This window comes from Malania oleifera, chromosome 7 (assembly GCF_029873635.1).
Source record: "Malania oleifera isolate guangnan ecotype guangnan chromosome 7, ASM2987363v1, whole genome shotgun sequence".
NCBI classification, from domain to species: Eukaryota; Viridiplantae; Streptophyta; class Magnoliopsida; order Santalales; family Ximeniaceae; genus Malania; species Malania oleifera.
The window spans coordinates 96025857-96047823 of NC_080423.1; the positions used below are offsets into that span (position 1 = coordinate 96025857).

Consider the following 21967-nt stretch of genomic DNA (forward strand, 5'->3'; position numbering starts at 1 on the left):
ACCTAAGGCTTCCTAAAGCCTGCCATATGCTTTTGAGCGCATTATGGCTGTTCATTTGTTAGGTGGAAAGTCATTAATTAGGGTTTATCAAATAAATAATGTTGATGCATTTGATACACAATACTAGACATAAAAATTTTTCACAAAGAGTAGGAAACTTTTTGTATGTTAGGCACATGGTGATGGTAAATACGGAACACCGAACATGATAAAAATTTTTGTAGTATGAAAACCTACTTTATAATGAAAAAAAAAAAAAAAAAAATAAAAATAAAAAGGAAGTGAAATGATTCTTCTAAGCAAAATATAAAATAAATATAGTGGAGCTTATTGGGTCGAAAACATGGACCTTGAATTATTATTGTATCCTAATTCAATGATGAATCTAACCGTGCATCATACTCATCAAATAAATAGTAGTTCATCATTCAATACCAAATCCAAATGCATAAATTTTTTTTTAATGAAACACAAAAAAAAAAAAAAAAAAAATAAAGAGCATGTGAAACAAGTTTTCATTCTTAAAAAAAGGGAAAAAAAAAATCTGAAAATGAGAGACCACCTCTCTGGGCTGATCCATGGAGCTTGGGTCATTATCGCAACCCGACCCGACCCTGTTTACATGATATCATTCATGGCATCATCATCAACGGTCCCTCAGCTGCCCAACGCGCACACTTCCCCAACCAGCTCCGAACTATATATATGCACACAAAAGCCAAAATCAAGTATTACTGCTTGCCACAGGACATTTACATCTCTCTTCACTTCGCACTGTGTGCCGGACACCGCAGAGAGAGAGAGAGAGAGAGAGATGGTGGCGTCGGAGCCGGTGAGGGATGGAAGGAGGAAGGATCCGATCCGGGAGCTGCTGGGTTTGGGGTTCTGGGTACAGGGCTTCAGGTGCTTTCCATGGATGGCGGTTAACTTCTTCCTCAAGGACGGCCTCCGCGTCGACCCCTCCACCCTCCAGCTCCTCCAGAACTCCGCCAATCTTCCCATGGTCGGCAAACCTTTCTACGGCGTCGTTTCCGACGCCGTCTACATCTCCGGCCAGCACCGGATTCCCTACATCGCCATAGGAGGTATTTACCTTTGAATTCTGCCTTGGTCCGTTTTAATTCATGCTTCTGCTTCTCTGTAAGTACCTATTTTTTTAGTTTATTAATTAATAATTGAACGATTCCCAGCTTGATCGAATCGAATCGAATCGAATGGTTCTGGGCACTGTTCCCGTTCTTTTTAATTGTTAGTTTTAATCTCGTTTTATTCAATTTTACGACGAAATGAATCTTTGCTTGGGTTGATTACCTCCGCTTTTCTTTCCCCGGAATCACTCTGCCAGCAAAGAGCCAAAGGAAACGGATGATAAGATGCATTTCTTTTTAGAAGAATATAGAGCTTTTCCTTCCTTGCTCGAGAATAAATATTATTCGTTTCCCTTTTCCCACTTTATTCAATGGATCTCATTTATCTGTTTCATTAGTTAATAAACTTGTTGCTTCTATTGTTTCTTTCTTAATGTGATTTCAAATTTATAGAAATGCTAGTATGAAGGCGGCATGACACCAACTAAACTCATGTAATGAAGTTTTATGCTTAATCCTCTTCGGCTTGACTGTTTTTCGTCCTAAGTTGATCATGCATATTCTTAAACCATCCATTGTGGTTAGATATGGTTTGATGTTGAGTTTTTTTTTTTTTTATAAATTAGTTTCTTTAGAGGTTCAGAATTTGTTCTTAAGTTGTTCATGTTAGTTGCATTTATAAAATTTATTAGGTCTTCTTTCGTACTTTTTGAGCTGTTATTTGGTTACGCTTCCCAAACACGTATACTGTTTATAAATAAAGGGAAATTTTTATTAATGGAAAATTAAAGGCAGATATGAACATGGAATAAATAAATCTTCCGTACCATGTGATAGCACTCTGTGCTATTAATTATGAAAAAGTGGGTTGAGCAAAAACTTAGCCATGTTGACTGTACTATGATAAGGTTGAACATGCTTATGGAGCTGCACAATATTTTAAAATTTATGTATCTCTCGTAACAAATCCGAATTTGATTTTTCCAGATGGGAACTGCTGAGGTTTACTAGATGGTTGGCAGGATGCCAAGGTGTAATTATTCAAACATCAGTGCATAATAAATAGTCTATAAATAAAACTGTTAATAGGAACTAGGATTAATTTCATATGGATAAAGAATGTTTTAATGTATACTAATTCATCACATTGTGAGTACTTTTAATTTTTTTGGGGTGATATTTTCTCTATGGTCTATAATAAATTTCAGTCAGAATGCTTGTTCTCCATTTCCACATAAGTAACTAAATGTTATCATAATTCTATGATAAGATTATTGCAACTCTTCCAACCCTTTTCAAATATGGAATGCAAAATTGTGGGTGAAAGCATGATCTCCAACTAATAGAGAATTACTCTTTTTGTTTTGTTAAGTGAGTTTTGGTAATTAGAATTCTTGGGTTTGACAGTTGAGATGCCACATTTAGTAAAATACTGCTACTTTCGTCCTGAATTTACTAAAATTTCGCTGGATGTCAACTTTATATTTAGATCAAAAGTTAGAATATTTTTGTGTGTTTGTGTACATATATAGGGAATATCTAGATTTCTGGTATTGTAGAACTTTTGAAGACTTTAACATATTCCCTTGAAATTGAAGTGCTGGTAAAATCCAAATTCTTAATTAGTAAATTTTAAAAAGCAACTTTGAATTGTTATCTGAAAAAAAAAAAGGAAATCTCAGTTGTAGATTTCTAGCTTTTGTGAATTCTAGACAAATATGGAAAAAAAAAAAATAGAAGAAAGGAATAAAGAGGTTAGGGCCATTGCCTGGCAAGGTGGTAAACATATTAAGCTATGTGTCACGGACCCCCAGATTAGACTCAAGTAAGGGGCCACTCGGCACTCGTTGAGGCTCTCCCCAACAGAGTCAACCAATAATCACTTGTTCAAACCTGCAAACGTGAGCATCACATAAATCTTGGCAACCACTCATAATCATGAAATATCAATATAGACATCAATGGATCAGGAAGGCAAGAGACATTCGTGCTCAATGATAAAATAGAGACTACTTATTTTATTCAAGTGAGAGAACACTATACAAGCCATAACACAAGTAAGTTGATATTCATTTACAAATCCCTGGAAAATACATGTAAAACCATCTCTCTCCCCCATCAAATCCCCATTACATTGTCGCCCCCTAACATTCTCCCCCACTCAATCTATTGTAAGGAGTCTTCAATCTTCAGGTCCTGTTGTTGTTGTCTTAAAGTTCATGAGTTCTTGGATCTTCTATGTGGGATGTTGAAAGTCTTCTGTCGTGTCATCACAATTCTTCTCCTAACCAAGTGTTGTTGTTGACGGCCTTTATCGTTGTTCTTCTTCAGAGACATGGAGCTCTCCAAGAACTAGGTCTCCAGCTTCAAATTGTCATGGTCATGTTGGTTATTCATCTGTCACCACCTTAACAAGACACTATTAGTTGCAAGATAATTCAAAAGGATTACTGCAGAAGTAATACATCTAATATGAAACATAAGTCCACAAAAAGTTGCAAGTATTTTCCCCCCATTTCACCCCTCTAGTTGGGCTCTTGAGGACTCTCCAAAAGCCTTAGGGCGCCCACCATACACTTCTTTTCTCCCACATCGGTGTTCAAGATTTTTGTTCCCTCTTGGATTGTTTTCAAGGCATTCAAGGCCTTCCACTCAGGGCATTCTGCTACACGATGGGGCCCCATGCACAGAAAACAAGTGGCGGTCGATGCGCCCCTTTCCTTTCATCTTTGTCATTCCACTCTCTCGTTGTTCTGGGTCCTTTATCGCTCAAGAAGCTATTAGATCCCTTGTCGCTCCCCCTGCCTATAGATCTATGCACCTAGGAAGATCTTTGTTCATGATTGTCAGATGTTGAGTATTTCCTTTTCTGAGAACCATTTGGGTAGTCATTTAATTGTCCACTTGTTGCAAGGGTCCGGCTTGAGAAATCCTCCAACCGTTCAGTTGCTGCGACAGTCGAGGGAAGGTCACGAATCCCTTGCCTTCGCAGCTCATTCTTCGGCCATGTTTTGAATCCTCGAAGGAAATGGAAGAGTCTGTCAGAATCCACCATATCCTTAATGTCGAGCATTAGGGCTTGGAATTCCCGTACTTAACTCCCTATCGAGCTTGTCTGCTGTAACTCATATACCTTGCAATGCGCCATGTACTCTGTATTTCTTGGGTAAAATTGTTCTTTCAAGGCATGTTTCAACTCTTCCCAAGTATTGATGGTATATCGGTTGTTTTGCATGTCTTCACATTTGGTTCTCCACCATAACTTAGCATCCTCAATAAGATATACTGTTGCAATGTTAACTCGGTCCTCCTCTAGGTCTATCCTTGAGCACTTAAAGTAGTGTTCCAAATCGAAGACGAAGTTGTCTAACTCCTTTGCATCTCGAGCACCCCCAAAACATTTAGGTTCTAGCACCTTAATCCGAGTTCCCCCACAAGTGTCAGGGATTGGCCTTCGAGACATCTGGGCCACTGCATTTAGCTTAGTACTCACTTCTCGTAAGTCATTCTGAAACTGATCTGTTATGTTTCGAAGATTACGCACCTCCTTCAAATCCTCTTTCATGATGCTAATAGATTCTTTGACATTATCTGCAAGCACATAGAAATCATCAGTTAATTCCCGTAGGGAAGCCTTAAGCTCTATTGGCTCTCCCCCTTGGGATTTAAGAAATGGCATTATGCCCTCAATTTGTTTAAGCCTACTCTCGAAGGCTTCCAATTGCTCAATGTTCCTCTGGAAGACCTCAAGCTCTATTGGTCTTTTCTCCATGGATTTGATATGCGGAATGAATTTCTCAAGTTCCACAATTCTCATCTCAAGCTCAAATACATTATAGAGGGTTCCTTTAGTGTTCTCTCGGGCGGCCTCAAGTTCTATTGGCACGCCTCTCTCTTTTGAGAATTTTGTCACAAATGCTTGGAGTTCGAAGAACTTCGTCTCCAAGGTTTCAAGGTTTGCCACTCTTGCCTCAGCGCCTCAATGCGCTCTATTTTTACAAACTTTGAAGTTTTCATTCTGTCGTTTATGGTGCTCACGCACACCGTGCTCTGATACCAACTGTCACGGATCCCCAAATTAGACTCAACTAAGGGGCGCGCGGCACTCGTCGAGGCTCTCCCCAGCAGAGTTAGCCAATAATCATCTGTTCAAACTTGCAAACGTGAGCATCACACAAGTCTTGGCAACCACTCATAATCATGAAATATCAATATAGACATCAATGGATCTGGAAGGCAAGAGACATTCATGCTCAATGATAAAATAGAGACTACTTATTTTATTCAAGTAAGAGAACACTATACAAGCCATAACACGAGTAAGTTGATATTCATTTACAAATCCCTGGAGAATACATGTAAAGCCATCTCTCTCCCCCATTAAATCCCCATTACATTATCACCCCCTACCTAACACTATGCGTTTTGAGCTGGGATGGCTGGGATGGAGCTTTTTTTGTGATTTATTTTTTCAACTATTCATTTTTTGGGTGAGGGAGTCCTACAGAATTCAATTTAGTGTTTAAGTATTATTGAATTTTCCTGTTGCATTTCAAAAGGGTAGAGAATTTGGGAAAGAGGAGTGATGTTTTGTTGGAAATTTAGATTGACTCATGATCTCATTTCAACTCCAAAGACAGTGCTGCTGTTGATTTTCCATATCTTGCACATGGTATAGGTTCCAGGATTTTTTGTGTGGTTATAATAGATTAATTTTCCATAAAAAAATTCCATTCTTATAATTCATTCTTGGAAACTAACCAATCTTTAAAAAATCGCCTTTTTGTGCTTGTGCATTTGGGAGACTGTTCTTAGTTTTGTATTATGCACTTGAAATGCCTTAATTCATTGCTTTCTATAAATAGGAATTATAAATTTTAGTTAACATCCTACACCTGATTTTTTTTTTCCTTTTTCCTATGGAATTAGAAGCTGCAAATCCTTGCAATCTCATCGGTGATTTATTTTTCCTATTTGAAATTGTGAGAAGTGAACCTCTGTTTTATTGCTTTTGCAAAAACAGGCTAACTATTCAAATCATCCCCCAATTCATGGTGTTTGACTCAAGATTTTTAGTTATAAATTCAAAAGTGAATTTTTTTTTTTTCAATAAGTTAAGAATGAATCCTTTTTTTCAAAATAAAATAGTGATTGGATTATTTGGTTTGTCTGATTGATAGTTGAGTGAAGTAGTATAAATGATAAGTCAGGATTTTCTCCTGGTTTGCTTCTAATCCATCTTGATCCTCCTTGAGCGATTATGGTTTTCATCTGTTAGAATACCCTTTTCTTGCACAAAGGTATGAGAAATTGTTCTGAATTTTTGGGACAGAATATTAGGGCAGTTTGGAACCAATAACTCGTTTTCTCTGTTTTGCATACAGTATTATGAACAGGGATCATCATCATAAGTGTACATAATTGAAGTGGTTATCTCCCTCAGCAGATGATGTTCTGGCCATATATTAGAGAAAAATCAGTAGATCATGTAGGATAAGGGGGAATAGAGCAGCAGGGAGAAAATTTGGTCTGATACTATGACAAATGATGAATCTGGAATCTGCACTTAGTCTTAAACTTGATTTTTACTATTTCCCTAAATTTATTTATTTATCCTAATTTATGATTTTCATTTGCTGGTGCAGCCTTGTTACAGGCAGTGTCTTGGCTAGCTATCTCAATCCTTTCCCCATCAAGCATATCAATTTTCTCAATGACCCTCTATCTCCTCCTTGGTAATCTTGGTGCTTCAATAGTTGAGGTTGCAAATGATGCTATTGTTGCAGAGACGGGAAAACGGCCTGGTTCATCAGGTGAGCTCCAATCATATGTTTGGATGGCTTCCTCTGTTGGTGGAGTACTTGGAAACCTGCTGGGTGGTGTTGCTATTGATCAATTCTCCCCCAAGACAATGTTCCTTCTGTTTGGCCTTCTCCTAACCATTCAGTTCTTGATAACCATTTTTGTCCGGGAAAGCTCCCTTAACCTTCCAAAGAGTCCATCAGATATTGGGGTTAGAAAGCAGCTTTCAGAGCTCTTAGTTGCATTGCGGAAACCTGAGATTGCTCACTCAATAGTGTGGTTTGCAGCCTCTTATGCTGTAATTCCAGTCCTGACAGGCACCATGTTCTTCTACCAAACGCAGTATCTGAAGATTGACTCATCGGTTCTGGGGATCTCAAAGGTCTTTGGCCAGGCAGCGATGCTTCTATGGAGTGTCCTGTACAATCGACACTTGAAGTTGGTCCCTCCGAGAAAGCTAATATCAGCCATTCAGGTCATGATGGCTGTCTTCATGGTTTCAGATGTGTTGTTTGTGAAGGAGATTTATCGGAAGATGGGGGTTCCAGACTCGGTTTATGTTGTGATTTTCTCAGGGCTTTTAGAGGTTCTCTTCTTTTTCAAGATCCTGCCATTTAGTGTTTTGGTACCACAGCTCTGCCCACCAGGGTGTGAGGGATCTTTGATGGCATTTCTCATGTCTGCCATTGCACTTTCCTTTATAGTGAGTGGGTACCTGGGTGTTGCACTAGCTTCATATGTTGGAGTCACAGGTAATGATTTTTCAGGACTGCCACGTGGCCTCCTAATACAGGCAGTATGCACACTTGTGCCTCTCTATTGGTCGTCTTGTATTCCAGATGATGTGAAACCTAAAACAAGGAGGAAGAAGGATTAGACTTGGTGGCAGTAGATAGAGCTATGAAGCAGTAGATCCCTAATTTGTATATTTTCCCTTTCCTATTATTTATTTATTTATTTATATTTTCACATTTGTTGATCGATGCAGGAGCACTCTTGAAGGGTGCAGCAAGGTCACTAAATATCAATGTGGATGTAGGTCTGCTCTTTATTCTTTTTATTCATGCTGTGATACTCGGCATGAATGAATACATGTAGACTTGTAAACATATCGGTATCATTGTGTTATGCAGGGATTTTGCATTCATATAGGTCAAAGCTTGGACTGTTGGAACATGAGCCATAAATTTTTGTTACCCTCTATATAAGTTAAATGATATGAAACCACGTTTGATAGGAAGGAAAGATTTGAGGAATAGAAGCCATGGAAAAAAGAACCGAGTAATGGTTTTCCCTGCTTTGATAAAGTTGAAAGCAAAGGAATGAGAAAAAAGAATTGTAGGAGCATGGCCTTTTTACTCCTTTCAAAACCATTTCAAGGTAGAGGAAAATGAGTAAAAAGTGTGCTGGTGCTACTACTATTCTAGTACAAGCAAATGGCTGTCTATTTTGTTCTTCATATTACATTCTTGAAGTCTAACCATAATGATAGGGTACGAGCTCTCAAAATGATACTTAGAGCATTGACAATGGTACTCAAAAAGAGGAGAAATGTTGCTACTAGGAAACTGCACTTGTCTTCCATCCCTTGTATATCAGTAAATTGAGATTAAATCTGTTCAGATAAAATCCCTATGTTCTTCACTTGACCTTGCTTCTCAATCAATTCGTTGTTGGTTCCCTAACTCATCCAATGGGGAAACGAAGTTCTTGGCCATGAAAGTAAGAAGCATGTGCAGCCATTCAGGCCTTGCTCCCTCGTTGGGTATTTTCCTTTGTGAAAAAATATCTGAGCATCAAAACCAAGTGTATAGAACCTGTTCATGCTCAACAAAATTTATACTAGTAGAGGGGGTTAAGTGAAAGGGGATGACAGCTTGCATCGTAGACGAGTGACAAAGGCTCTAGAAATGGCTCGAAGAGATCAACCAAGCAATACCTAAGGTCAAGCATAAGGGGTTGTAAGATTTTGATGGTTGGAGAAAACTTCCAAATTGAAGGGACTCCAACGTCAAGGTGGATTTTAAAGAGTGAAAAAGAGAGTTTGATAGGCGCACACCCCAATTGAAGTATGTTGGAGTCGTTTTGAATTGAGACTTAAGCATATCTGCATTGGGATCCTCCAATGAAATATTGTCATGTCTGGTCTCACTCCATGAAAATGGGTTGGGTTGTTTGTTAACTTTGTTTAATAGGATGGGAACACATGGTTAGGGCGAGAGGAAAAAAAACAATACATGTCTTCATGACAGAAGTTGGGGATTTCAATACCCTCAAGGGCATTCTTAGAGTAGCAGTTGCATTTTAGTGACTAGTCTTATTAGTATAGGTTTTGGAAAATTTCTATTGGCGACTCTTATCTTGAGCACTTTTCTTACATTGGTCTTCATTTCACTTGGTCTATAAAAGGAGGGGTTTAAATTCTAGAGAACTTTATTGGCCATAGAAGCACGGGCTGAAGTCTATGGTAGACTTAATTTCAGCAACATTATGACTATCCTTCCTAGCCAAGACCAAGAGTTAATAGAAATGATGTGTATGATGGGTCCCTCCATGTGAAGGGAACCAATATGTGTGTCAAAAGTTGGCGAAAGGGGATAGGAGAGTTGTTTTCTTTTGATAAATTTCAGAAGAAGAAAAATTTCTACAGCCTATCCATTTTGACAAAAATAGCAGACCCATTTTGACAAAAATAGCAGACGTGTTTTTTGTTGAAAGAAGAAAACAATCCATCACTACTGACAAAAGCAGAAGCTTCTATACGTAGGCACACTGTCTATAAATAGGATGTTTCATATGCATTAATATATATATTAGAGAAATTCAGAGAAAGTTAAGAGTATTTAGTATACTCTTAAAGATAAATAGTTAGGTAGCCAACTTGTGAGGGACATTATCCACAAATTGAAGAATACGTTTTTTTTTTTTTCGTATTGCGAGTGGTATCCATCTTAGGGTGAAGTTTTGTAGCCCCATTATCATCAAAGTGGAAGTTTGAAGTGGACTACGGTCTCGTGGGTTTTTTCCTTTACGGGTTTTCCACGTAAAAATTCTCGGTGTCATTTTCTTTACTCTATTTATTTTATCGCATTTAATTTTATCTATTTTGGGCTTGGGAAATTTATCATTTCCAATATTTTTTCCCAACAAAGTGGTATCAGAGCGAGATTCCCAGTTTGTACAAATTAAATGGAGGAGAGCACTGACAACATGATCAGATTGACTGCATTTAACTATGCAATCTGGAGGCCAAAGATGGAGGATCTTTTATATATTAAAATTTGTGGAAACCCATCATAATACTAATCTAAAAATCGACGACTGCGATGGATAATAAAGATGACAACAAATCGACAACGCCAGTTGTCACCGATGCTAGTAGCAAACCTCCATCATTTACAGACAGTGATTGGGCGGTGCTAAATTGGAAGTGTGCCGCCCAAATCTGCCAATGGATTGACAAGAGCATTTCCCAAAATTTTGCCAATGAACACGATGCTTACGTTCTTTGGCAAAAATTAGAGAAAATGTATTCGAGGACAATCGCATAAAATAAAGCGAATCTGATGTGACGACTTGTGAACTTGATGTACAAAGATGGGAACAGTATCTCTGAACACATGAGTGAGTTCCAAGGTATCATAGATCAACTCAAATCTATGAAAATGATGGTAGATGATGAGTTGTAGGCATTATTGTTGATAAGTTTCTTGCCCAAGAGTTGGGACACACTAGTTGTGTCTGTCGGCAACTTAGCTCCTGACGACAAACTTACCATGAAAATGGTCAAAGACAGAATGTTGAATGAAGAGTCTTGGAGAAAAGACGAGGGATATACTCCTGAGTATGACGCGCTTGCCATAGAAAATCGAGACAAGCTAGAATGGCACAGGAGAAGCAAAAGTCGAAATTCTTGTGGCCAAAGTAAAAAAGGATGATCAAAGTCAAACTTCAGACACGACAAGAAGTGTCATCATTGCAGTAAGCCTAGACACTTCATTCGAGAATGTAGGAAATTAAAGGTGGAATGGTCCAAAAATAAGGACTGAAATAACAAAGATGAGCCTCGTACAAATGACACCACAACCATCGCTGATAAAATTGTCATTATAGGAGATGACAATTGTGTTAATCTTGCAAGTCAAGATTCAACATGGGTAGTTGACACCTGTGCTTCTTACCATGTAACCCTAAGGCTGGATTTTTTCTCATCTTACACTAGCGGTGATTTTGGACGCGTGAAGATGGGAAATGAAGGTATATCCAAAATTACTGGAATCAGAAATATTGATTTAGAAACTAACCTTGGACGCATATTACTTTTGAAAGATGTGAGGCATGTTCCTAACATCCGCCTCAACTTGATTTCGGTCGGAAAACTTGATGATGATGGCTACGGTAATTACTTTAGTGAAGGTAAGTGGAAACTCACAAAAGGTAATTTGGTAGTAGCCAAAGGCAAGAAAGAACCATCTCTCTATATTACAGAAACTAAGCTATTTAAAGGAGAGGTAAATGCAGCAAGAAAGGAGGTTCCCACTGAGCTATGACATAAGCGACTTGGCCACATGAGCGAGAAAGGGATTAAAATCCTTTCTAGGAAAGAACTCTTGAGTACACCCTTGAATACCTGTGTTGACTATATCATGGGGAAACAACACTGAGTTGCTTTTCATAGCACCCCACCATATAGATAAGCTAATATTCTTCTAGATTTAATACACACTAATGCTTGTACAATGCGATCCAAAACACTTGGAGGCGCTATTTATTTTGTAACATTTATTAATGACCATTCTAGAAAGGTGTGAGTCTTTGCCTTGAAAACTGAAGATCAAGTGCAAGATGTATTCAAGCAATTTCATGTAAAAGTTGAAAGAGAAACTGGCAGATAGTTAAAGTGTGTACGTGCAAATAATGGCGGTGACTACTATGGGCCTTTTGAAGAATATTGTAGAAGCTTTGGAATTAGACTAGAGGAATCAGTACCAAAGACACCTCAACACAATGGTGTTGCAGAGAGGATGAACAGATCCATCTGTGAGAGAGTTAGGTGTATGCTCTAAAATGCAAAACTTCCAAAACCTTTTTGGGGAGAGGCAATGAGGATAATGGTTGATTTAATCAACCTTTCTCCATCAGTTCCATTGAATTATGATGTATTGGAAGCAATCTGGACAGGTAAGGATATTTCTTACAAACATAAAAAGTATTTGGTTGCAGGGCTTTTGTTCATATCCCAAAAGACGAAAGGTCAAAGCTTGATGTAAAGGCCAAGCAATGTATCTTTATAGGTTATGCTCATGAAGAGTTCGATTATAGACTTTGGGATCCTATCAACAAAAGGATCATTAGAAGTCGAGATGTGGTGTTTCTAGAAGATCAAACAATTGAAGATTTCGAAAAATTAGAGAAGTCATAGACAGATGAAGCTCCAGTCAATCTGGAGCCTGTATCCCCATCTACAAGTTCTGTTGATGGGGGAGCAACATCAGAATCTGATGATCATAGTTTGACAGATGATAGTGCTGAACCAGAACCAATCCCAGAAGAGGTTCTAGTAGAACCACAACCTAGAAGGTCCACTAGAGAGCGAAAACCAAGTTGCTGATACTCTCCCAGTGAGTATGTGATGCTCATTGACAAGGGAGAACCAGAGAGTTACTAGGAAGCCATTAATGATGAACACAAGAATGAATAGGTAAAAGCCATGCAAGAGGAAATGAAATCCTTGCACGAGAACCACACATTTGACCTGGTAAAGTTACCCTAAGGTAAAAAGGCTTTAAAGAACAAATGGGTATTTAAAGTTAAAAATGAACAAAACAATTCACAATCATGGTACAAGGCAAGGTTGGTTGTAAAAGGTTTTGGTCAAAAGAAAGACATTGATATTGATGAGATATTCTCACCCGTGGTAAAAATGCATTCGATTCGAGTTGTTCTTGGTTTAACAGCTAGCCTAAATTTGGAAGTTGAACAACTTGATGTGAAAAGTGCCTTCTTACATGGCGATCTTAATAAGGAGATCTATATGGACCAACCTGAAGGGTTCCAAGATAAACGTAAATAAAAACTTGTGTGTAGATTGAAAAAGAGTTTATATAGATTGAAACAGGTATCAAGACAGTGGTATAAAAGGTTTGACTCATTCATAGAGCAAAATGGCTACAACAGAACAACTGCTGACCACAACATTTTCACCAAGAAATTTTCTGATGGTGACTTTATAATTTTGCTACTATACGTTGATGAAATGTTAATTGTTGGTCATGATGTTAGCAAAATTAACAAGCTAAAAAGGGAGCTAAGCAAGTCCTTGCCAGGAAAGACTTGAGGCCAGTTAAGCAGATTCTTGGCGTGAGAATTACTCATGATAGACATAAGCGAAAAATTTGGTTATCTCAAGAACAATATATTAAAAAGGTTCTTGAAAGGTTCAATATGAATAATGCTAAATCTACAAGTTCCCCACTTGCTAGTCATTTCAAGCTGAGTGTTAGATAGTGTCATTCAAATGTGAAGAAAAAAATCAGAAATGACGAAAGTGCCTTATGCATCAGCAGTCGGCAGTCTGATGTATGCTATGGTACGCACAAGGCTAGACATTGCTCACGCAGTTGGCGTGGTGAGCAGGTTCCTTTCAAATCGTGGTAAGAAATAGTGGACAACTGTCAAATGGATACTCAGGTATCTTAGAGGTACAACCAGTCAATGTTTATGTTTTGGTAATGCTAATCCTATACTTGAAGGTTTTACAGATGCATATATGGCTGGTGATGTGGATACCAGAAAATCCACATTTGGATATCTAATGACATTTGCAGGGGGAGCAATTTTGTGACAATCACGACTATAGAAGTGTGTTGCTCTACCCACCACAAAAGTATAGTACATCGCAGTTATTGAAGGCTGTAAGGAGATTTTGTGGATGAAGAAGTTCCTAAAAGAGTTAGGAAAAAGCCAAGAAAGGTATGTCCTATATTGTGACAGTCAAAGTGCAATCCATCTATGCAAGAATCCAGCTTTCCATTCCAGATCCAAATACATTGATGTCAGGTATCATTGGATACATGAAGTGTTAGAGAAAAAGCTATTACAACTTGATAAAATTCACACAAATGATAACAGATCTGATATGATGACAAAATCTCCACATAAAGAAAAACTAAAAATTTGCAAAGTTACTACATGACTAATGGAACCCTCCACATAGTCGGGAGAGGGAGATTTGATGGGTCCCTCCATGTGGAGGGAACCAATATGTATCAAAGAGTTGGCAAAAGGGGGTAGGAGAGTTGTTTTCTTTTGACAAATTGTAGAAGAAGAAAAATTTCTGCAGCCTACCCACTTTGATAAAAGTAGCAAACGCGTTTTTTGTTGAAGGAAGAAAAATAATCCACCATTGTTGACAAAGGCAGAAGTTTCTACATGTAGGCATACTGCCTACAAATAGGATGCTTCATATGCATCAATATATGCATAAGAGAAATTTAGAGAAAGTTAAGAGTATTAAAAACTAAGGTGTAGTCCCAAGAGGAGGGGGGTGAATTGGATTTAAAAAATTTCTTTTAATTCTTTTCAAGAATCCTTCACTTCTTTTTTTTTTTTTAATGAATTCTTTACTTCTTGTTGATTTATTTAAATAATAAATACTTAAAAACAAAATTCAATCCACAACCAACAAAGTACTTAACCAATCAATCAACCAATCAACCTTCCAATCATTCACAATATTCAAACTAAGATAGAAGATTCAACTTGTGTTTGTTTGTAGCCCCGTGGTTAATGAATTTGCTTTCTTAAAATGAGATGCAAACCAATACTCTTTCCAAAAACTTAGACGTTAAATAAACTTTCAGTTTAATGAGTCTTTGAGTGTTTCACCAATCAATGTACTCCTTTACAGTTTCCGCAAAGAATGGATCAACTAACATACTCCTTTTCGGTTTTCACAATCCCAAAAACAAATTAAGCTTAAGTTTACTTAATATCAAATCCACGTAATGTTTATGATTAACGAATTTAAAACATCCACGCAGTTTGTATATGCTGTAAGTAAAGAAAGTAAGGGAAAAAGAGAGTGAGACCACAGTTTTTACGAGGTTCAATTTATACCCAGCCTATGTCCTCGCCTTTGGTAAACCACCAAAGGATTCATTAAAACCAATTTCTTTGTCGGGTGGAACAACACCGTTTACACACTCCTTTGATTAGGTTAGAGCCCGCCTCTCCAAACGATATACCTTCGTTCAGTCACTCATTCAATTAGGTTAGAGCAGCACCTCTCTAAGGGATATCCCCTCACTTAGCCAACGACCCAACAATCCTGGAATCGTCACAATCTACAAGAGATAAAACAAATAGATGTGTACAAAAAGTGCTCTCACAAAGAGCTGATTAGTACAAGTTAAATCTATATACTTCAATCAAATTCACAATATGAAATACAATTGAAGCTTAAAAGAGATTTAACCAAATTTTCCTTCTAGATGAGAATCAACAATTCAGAAAGACAGAGAAGGATTGATTAGTTGCTTCCAAAAAAAATCTTAACAATTCAAATGTGATGAGGGCATGAGAGCTTTTAAGAGTGAGAGTTTCAGGTTTGAGAATTGATTTTCAATTGCTTGGTATAATTTAATTGACAAAACCATGTATTTATAGAGTGAGTTTCTTTGTCTCCCAAGTTGCTTGAAGTATCCCCCAAGTTTTTATAACTTTTAGATTTAAAAAACAAACTAATTTTTAGAATTTTCTCGTTAAAGTTCAAAATTTAAATTTTCGTAAGGTTAGTTGCTGACTAGGTGACTGGGTGGGTGTTTATACAAGGTCAGCTGGCTGGACAGGCGACTGAGACCTTTCTGTCTCCCAAAAATTAATTCTGTTAATTGGTCAGTCGGCTGATTGAATACAGTTCATTTCGGTCAATTAGCTGACCAGACAATTTGCTAAGTTGCTGACAACTTCAACCCCATTTTAGTATTTTGGTCATAACTTTTTCTATATAACTCTAATTTTGATGTTCTTTGTGTCAAAAGAAAGGTAAAAGAAAATACTACAACTTTCATGTTGAACACTTTTTAAAATAATGAGTTTTTGATAGAGAAAAAGACATATCAATGCAGATGTAAAAAAAATAATAGCATTTGGAAAATCCTTTTTTTGGTGCTTTTAATTCCAAAAATAATTTTAACCATTTTGAAATATCTTTTGACCTTATAAAAATATTTTCCAAGTATTTTAAAAGGTATCTAGGTCCAAGAAATTAACTTAAGAGCTTCTTGTATCCATATTGAAATCTAATGAAGTACTTACATAATGACTTCTTAGATTTTTTTGATATTCTTGAACACTTAGGTCTTTATGCTTTGTCTTGACCCTTTCTTCAAGCTTTAATATCAAGTTTATCCTCTCATAGTCGTCAAGCTTTAATATATTATCAATGCTTGTAAGTATTCTTTAAGCTTCATATGATCATGTTCCTTTGAAATATAAACTTTAATTGATCATTGTGAGTACTTGACATTGCTTTCATATATGTGAGATCTGAAATATCATCACTCAACCAAATATGTTAAGTTCCACTTGTTTGTTATTATTAAAACAGGATGTTAAACCTTGTAAGACCAACAATCTCCCCCTTTTAATGATGACAAATAATGAGCAAAATTATGAGTAAGCCTTAAAAATACTCTCTTTTTCAATAAGCATCATCTTCAACATATTTGCAAAGATCATTCAATATCATGCATATCAATACCAATTTCAAGATCATTCAATATCATGTACTTCTCCCATTTGTCAAATACTTCTCTCCCTTTTGAAATATAATTCTCATGTTTCAAAATTTCAAAAGATTTTAATACCAAACTCAATTTTCTATTTTTGCTCAAAACTTCTTCCCCTTTTAACATCAATAAAAAAGAGTAGGATATAAACAAAATAAATCATATTTTTGAGCATATGAATATTAATAATGCATATCAAGTATATGATGCCGATTTAGATTTTATTAATTCTAATTCCAATTGAACTTTTGAATTTTTAATACCAAACTCAAATTGAAAAATTATGATACCAATAAAAAATAATTCATGATACCAAAAAAAGTTAGGGAAAAACAAAATACAAATTATGAGTCATAATACTCCCCCTAAATTTAATACATTCAGATTTGATACCAATTATACTTTCTAAATTTATCGTCCATGTTTCAAACATTTGATGTATATGCTCATGGATATCAAATACCAATATCGTATCAATTTCATAATTTACTCATAGGTATAATTATACTTATCATGCTCAAATACCAATTTATATATTCATGGATACTAATACACTTTACAAATACCAATGTTAATGTCACATCAGGCACAACTCATGAATACTCTATTATTTAGATTCAAATTTATCCATTTATCCATGTGATTCATCATAAACATACATTGCCAAAAATTTATCAAATCATATCAAAATTCATGTTTCTAAATCATGCTTCATAATTTTATGTTCAAATTTTTAAAATATAGTGAGCCATAAATTATCAATATTTTCATTGTCTTTAAAAATTTCAAGATACCAAATTTAAGATGTACACATGTATCATATTGCATTCATATAAGCATAGAGTAAATCATATCATGTGCTTTGTACTATACTCTTGCTTGGATTGTTCTTATGTTCCTCAAGTATTTTATTTCAAACTTGTTTAATAGTTTTTCCTTCAATCAGTCGGTTGAGCTTTTGTCCAGTCGATTGACCTATACTTTCTCTTTAAAGGTTTTGTTCAGTCAGTCGACTGACAATTCTTCTGCCAAACTTTCTTCTTTATCAATAAGTTCTATTTGCTTCAGATTTTTTTTTTTTTTGATTTCATTTAAACATCCAAACTTTATGTATCCTAATTCTTTCTATTTTATGTCTTGTATGATTCATTCGTTGATTTGAGGCCAACAATTTTCATGAGTTTCAATAAGATAAGGTTGAATAATTTTATCCTTATTCTCTATTTCAATTTATTAAATATATTTTTATGATGTTCCATAAATTTAATATCAATTGAAGTTTTAGTATTTCATTTTTGGTACCCATATTTTCTTGGGTTTAAATGGTTTAAAAAGGGATGTTTCTTTAATTCTCCAAACTTGTTTAGTCTTCACACCCTTTTTTTAAATGGACATTCAAACTTTATATGCCTCTTTTTCTTACATTGATAGCATATGGTGTTAGTGTAGGCATTAGAAGATGAGCTAGCATAATCTTTGAATGCTTTAGAAAAATAACCCATGTAAAGATTCTTTTTATTTTTATTTTCAATCCCATTAAATCCAATGCCTTCTTTGTTTAAGGTCATCCTTTGTGAGCCTATCATTTTGTTAAAGTTTTCCTTTCCTTTTGTGAAATTGTAAATTATCTTTTCTTTATCTTCCATTTGATTTTTGAGATTATTTATCTCAATATCTTTCTTGTCATCAACATTCTTTTGTGATTTCTCTAATTCTTGAGATAATTTTCTAATTTTATCCTCTAATTCAGAAATACATGTCTTTCTCATATTCCATAGAGGATATGGATCGAAGATCTTCTATCATCATTTCATTCTTGCTTTCTAATTTCTTGATTTTCAAGCCTTTTTCTTTTTCAGTAAGATTTTTAGCTTCTAATTCTTTTATTGCAGTTTCATACTTATTTTCTATTTTCTTGAGTTTTGAATCTTTATCATTTTCAGTAATCTTAATTGATTCTAGCTCTTTCATCATCCCATCATTCTTGTTTTTCAACGATGTGTTTTGTTTAGTTACTTTGATTAGCATCTTATGTACTTTGAATAAATCATTTTGAAATTTTTCATAAGATGACATGCTCTCATCATTTGATTCATCACTGCTATAACCATTAACCGATTAGGATGAGGAGCTTCCCTCATCGTCCCTGTAGACACCCTATTTTTGCCCTAACCAAACAGAACAAGGGGTCTTTTATTATTATTATTATTATTATTATTATTATTATTATTATTATTATTATTATTTTATTAATATTATTTTCCTATATTATTAGTACTTTACTTATATTTTTATTATCATTATTATTATTATTTTTCATTTTTTATTACTAGTACTTTTATTATCTTTATTTTATTTTTACTTTACTATACTTATTTTTATTTTTCATTTATTTTGTTGTTTTTGATATATCATTATTATTATTATTATTACTTTTTGTATTATTACTCTATTATTATTATTATTATTATTATTATTATTATTATTATTATTATTATTTTACTGATAATACTTTATTTTTATTTTTACCATAGTTATTTATTATTATTTAGTATTATTATTATTATTATTATTATTATTATCTTATGGATACTTATATTATTATGATACTTATTATTAATATTATTTCCTTTTTCATTATTACCATAAGAATAAAAGCATAAAAAAAAAGAGAAAAAGAAAAAATAAAATCAAGAAAGGAAAGTTTCTTAGGGTTTTTCAATTTTTTTTATAAAGCAAAGGGGGCAGCGCACAGCTAGAGGCGCACAGGAAACCAAAGAAAAAAAAAAGAAAGAGTCTGCTTCTTCTTCTTCTTCTTCCAGAACACCCGTCATCTTCTTCCCTCTTCCCCTTGATCTCTGGCCACTCCCATCAACTCCGACAACCCCAGCAGCCATTGGAGGTACGCACACAGCATCTAACACACGCAGCAGCAACAACCACCGTCACCCCAGCTACCACAGCCGAGAGCCACTCAGCTTTGCAGCCCCTCTGCACAGCTCCAGCAACACCATTGCTACCTCCTTCATCCTCACACTCCACCAACATCCAGCAGATTCCACGGCCACGCAGCTCTAGCAATCCTCCCAGCCACCGAAGCCTGCTGCTTCTTCTCTGCGCACAGGTCCTGCTGCTGCTGCATGAACCGCCACCTCTTCGGCCACTTATAGTCGCCGCCGCTTCCCCATGAGCCTCCAGCAACCATCGCCGTCTCCGGCATCCGTCCCCATTCCTTCATCCCACGGTGAGTCTCCTGCCCTTCCGCATGCAAACACGTGAATACACACGCACACAAACACGATGCACATACACACACACACGCTGAAACTCACAGTGAGTTTCCTGCCTTCAAACACACACACAACACTCATACCCTTTTTTTTTTCTTGTATTTTATTTTATTGCATACCCCTTGTGATAATCCATGATCAGTTTTCATTTTATTTTATTGTAGGTTTTATTTTTATTTTTTATTTTTTTACTTTTCCTGCAACATGTGTCTCAGAATTTAATGTCCATGTTCATATTTTGTGATATTTATTGCAATCTTGAGGTTTATATTGTTATCATATGAGTTTAAAGGTTTTAATGTTAATATCCATATTAATTTTTTATTTTTATTTTTTTCTCTGGTGTATCATTGTTTATATAAAATAATTACTGTCATGTTGTAAAGTATTTATTGAGGTGTTTTTCACATTATATGTGTATTATTATTATGGTCTTATTTTATTTATTTATTTATTTTTTTTGGGTATTTATGATTTATTGTTATAAATTAACTTTAGTATTGACATCATGTTTTATATATGTGTAAACTTTTTATATGTTTTAATGACTAGTATACATGTTCATATTTTCACTTCTTGTTATATTATTCAAAGTTCTAGATTTGCAGTTGTATTATTCAAACTCTCATTATCTTCATATTATTGCATATATTGTATATTTATTTTAGGGATTGGCTAATTCCATAATTTCATCTTATTTGTTTTCATGTTTGTTTTTAACTTTTAGGGTTTGATTTATTGGCGAGTTCTTAAATGTTTCCTTTATTCTTAATATTAGGGTTTTGTTAGTGCTATGTTAAAGTTTTGATTATTTATAATTAGGGTTTTTGCATGTATTTGTTAAAATGTATTATTATCATATTGTATAGTTATTAAAATTATGATATATATGTATTATTAGTATAGTAGTATTATTATGGTATAATATTAATATTTACGTATTAAGATATGTATATTATTGTGGTATATGTGTATAAGTATTCTAGTAGTATTGTTATAATATATGTGTATTACTATTGCTAATAGTGTGATATAGGTATATTATCATTCTAATAATACTATTATTGTACAATGTTAGTACTTACGTGTTACGATATATAATATTAAAATATTGTTTTAACATTTATATGTTATTAATATTATGAGATATATATATATGTATCACTATCATAGTAGAATAGTTATTACATGTAGTGTATTATCATTATGATGTATTAGCCTTATTATTATCATATATATATATTTTTTATTTTTTACTATTTTCTATGTTTCTATTGTATTGCAATATTTACTATTTCTAGTATTTTTGTATTATTGTATTAAGTATTTTCGTATTTATATCCCTATGATTTAATTGCGGGGGGTATTAGCCTTTGGGCTTCACGTACCCTAAGCTCTGAGGGAATATATATATGTATATATTTATTTATTTATTTATATTTTACATGTATTTATAAATTCATAAAAAGGAATAATTTAAAGAATTATTAGATTAACTTAGGGATAATTTCAAATTAATTAGGTACCGTTCGTAAGGACGGGCGCGTAGGGGGTGCTCGTACCTTCCCTTCGCGTAACCGAACTCCCGGCCCCAACTCTGGTAATGTAGACCGATTCTACCCCTAATGGGGTAGTAATCATGTGTTCTAACCGCACTAAAGGTTAGTGGCGACTCCGATATCCATGTTTTTCCATGAAAATATTAAAATGATTTTAATTTCGCCGCCCGGGGCACACGAGCTCCCGGGACGTCGTGACAGTTCCATACCATAAAAAAAGTTTAAGCAATCTCTTGGTCACTTGATTCACATTCTGAACTACTTGTACTATCCCAAGTAGTGGCTTTCATGGTCTTTTTGTTTTTTTTCTTAGACTCTTTTTTAAGTAGTGGACATTCTGATTTTATATGTCCAACTTTGTTGCAATTATAACATGTAGGAGTTTTATTTTTAGATTTCTTTTTTCTAATTTCTTATTCTTCTGATTCGGAGTTTTG

The 21967-nt window shown here is 35.1% G+C and overlaps 1 protein-coding gene across 1 annotated transcript; it reads left to right on the forward strand.

Annotated features, from left to right (window-relative positions):
• Positions 1-588: 588 nt before the first annotated feature.
• Positions 589-8048, forward strand: LOC131159241 (probable folate-biopterin transporter 7). Its single transcript, XM_058113985.1, has 2 exons — positions 589-1085; positions 6734-8048. Exons 1-2 carry the CDS (start codon positions 623-625, stop codon positions 7765-7767), a joined length of 1497 nt encoding a protein of 498 aa, XP_057969968.1. The 5' UTR covers positions 589-622; the 3' UTR covers positions 7768-8048.
• The last annotated feature ends 13919 nt before the right edge of the window (positions 8049-21967 follow it).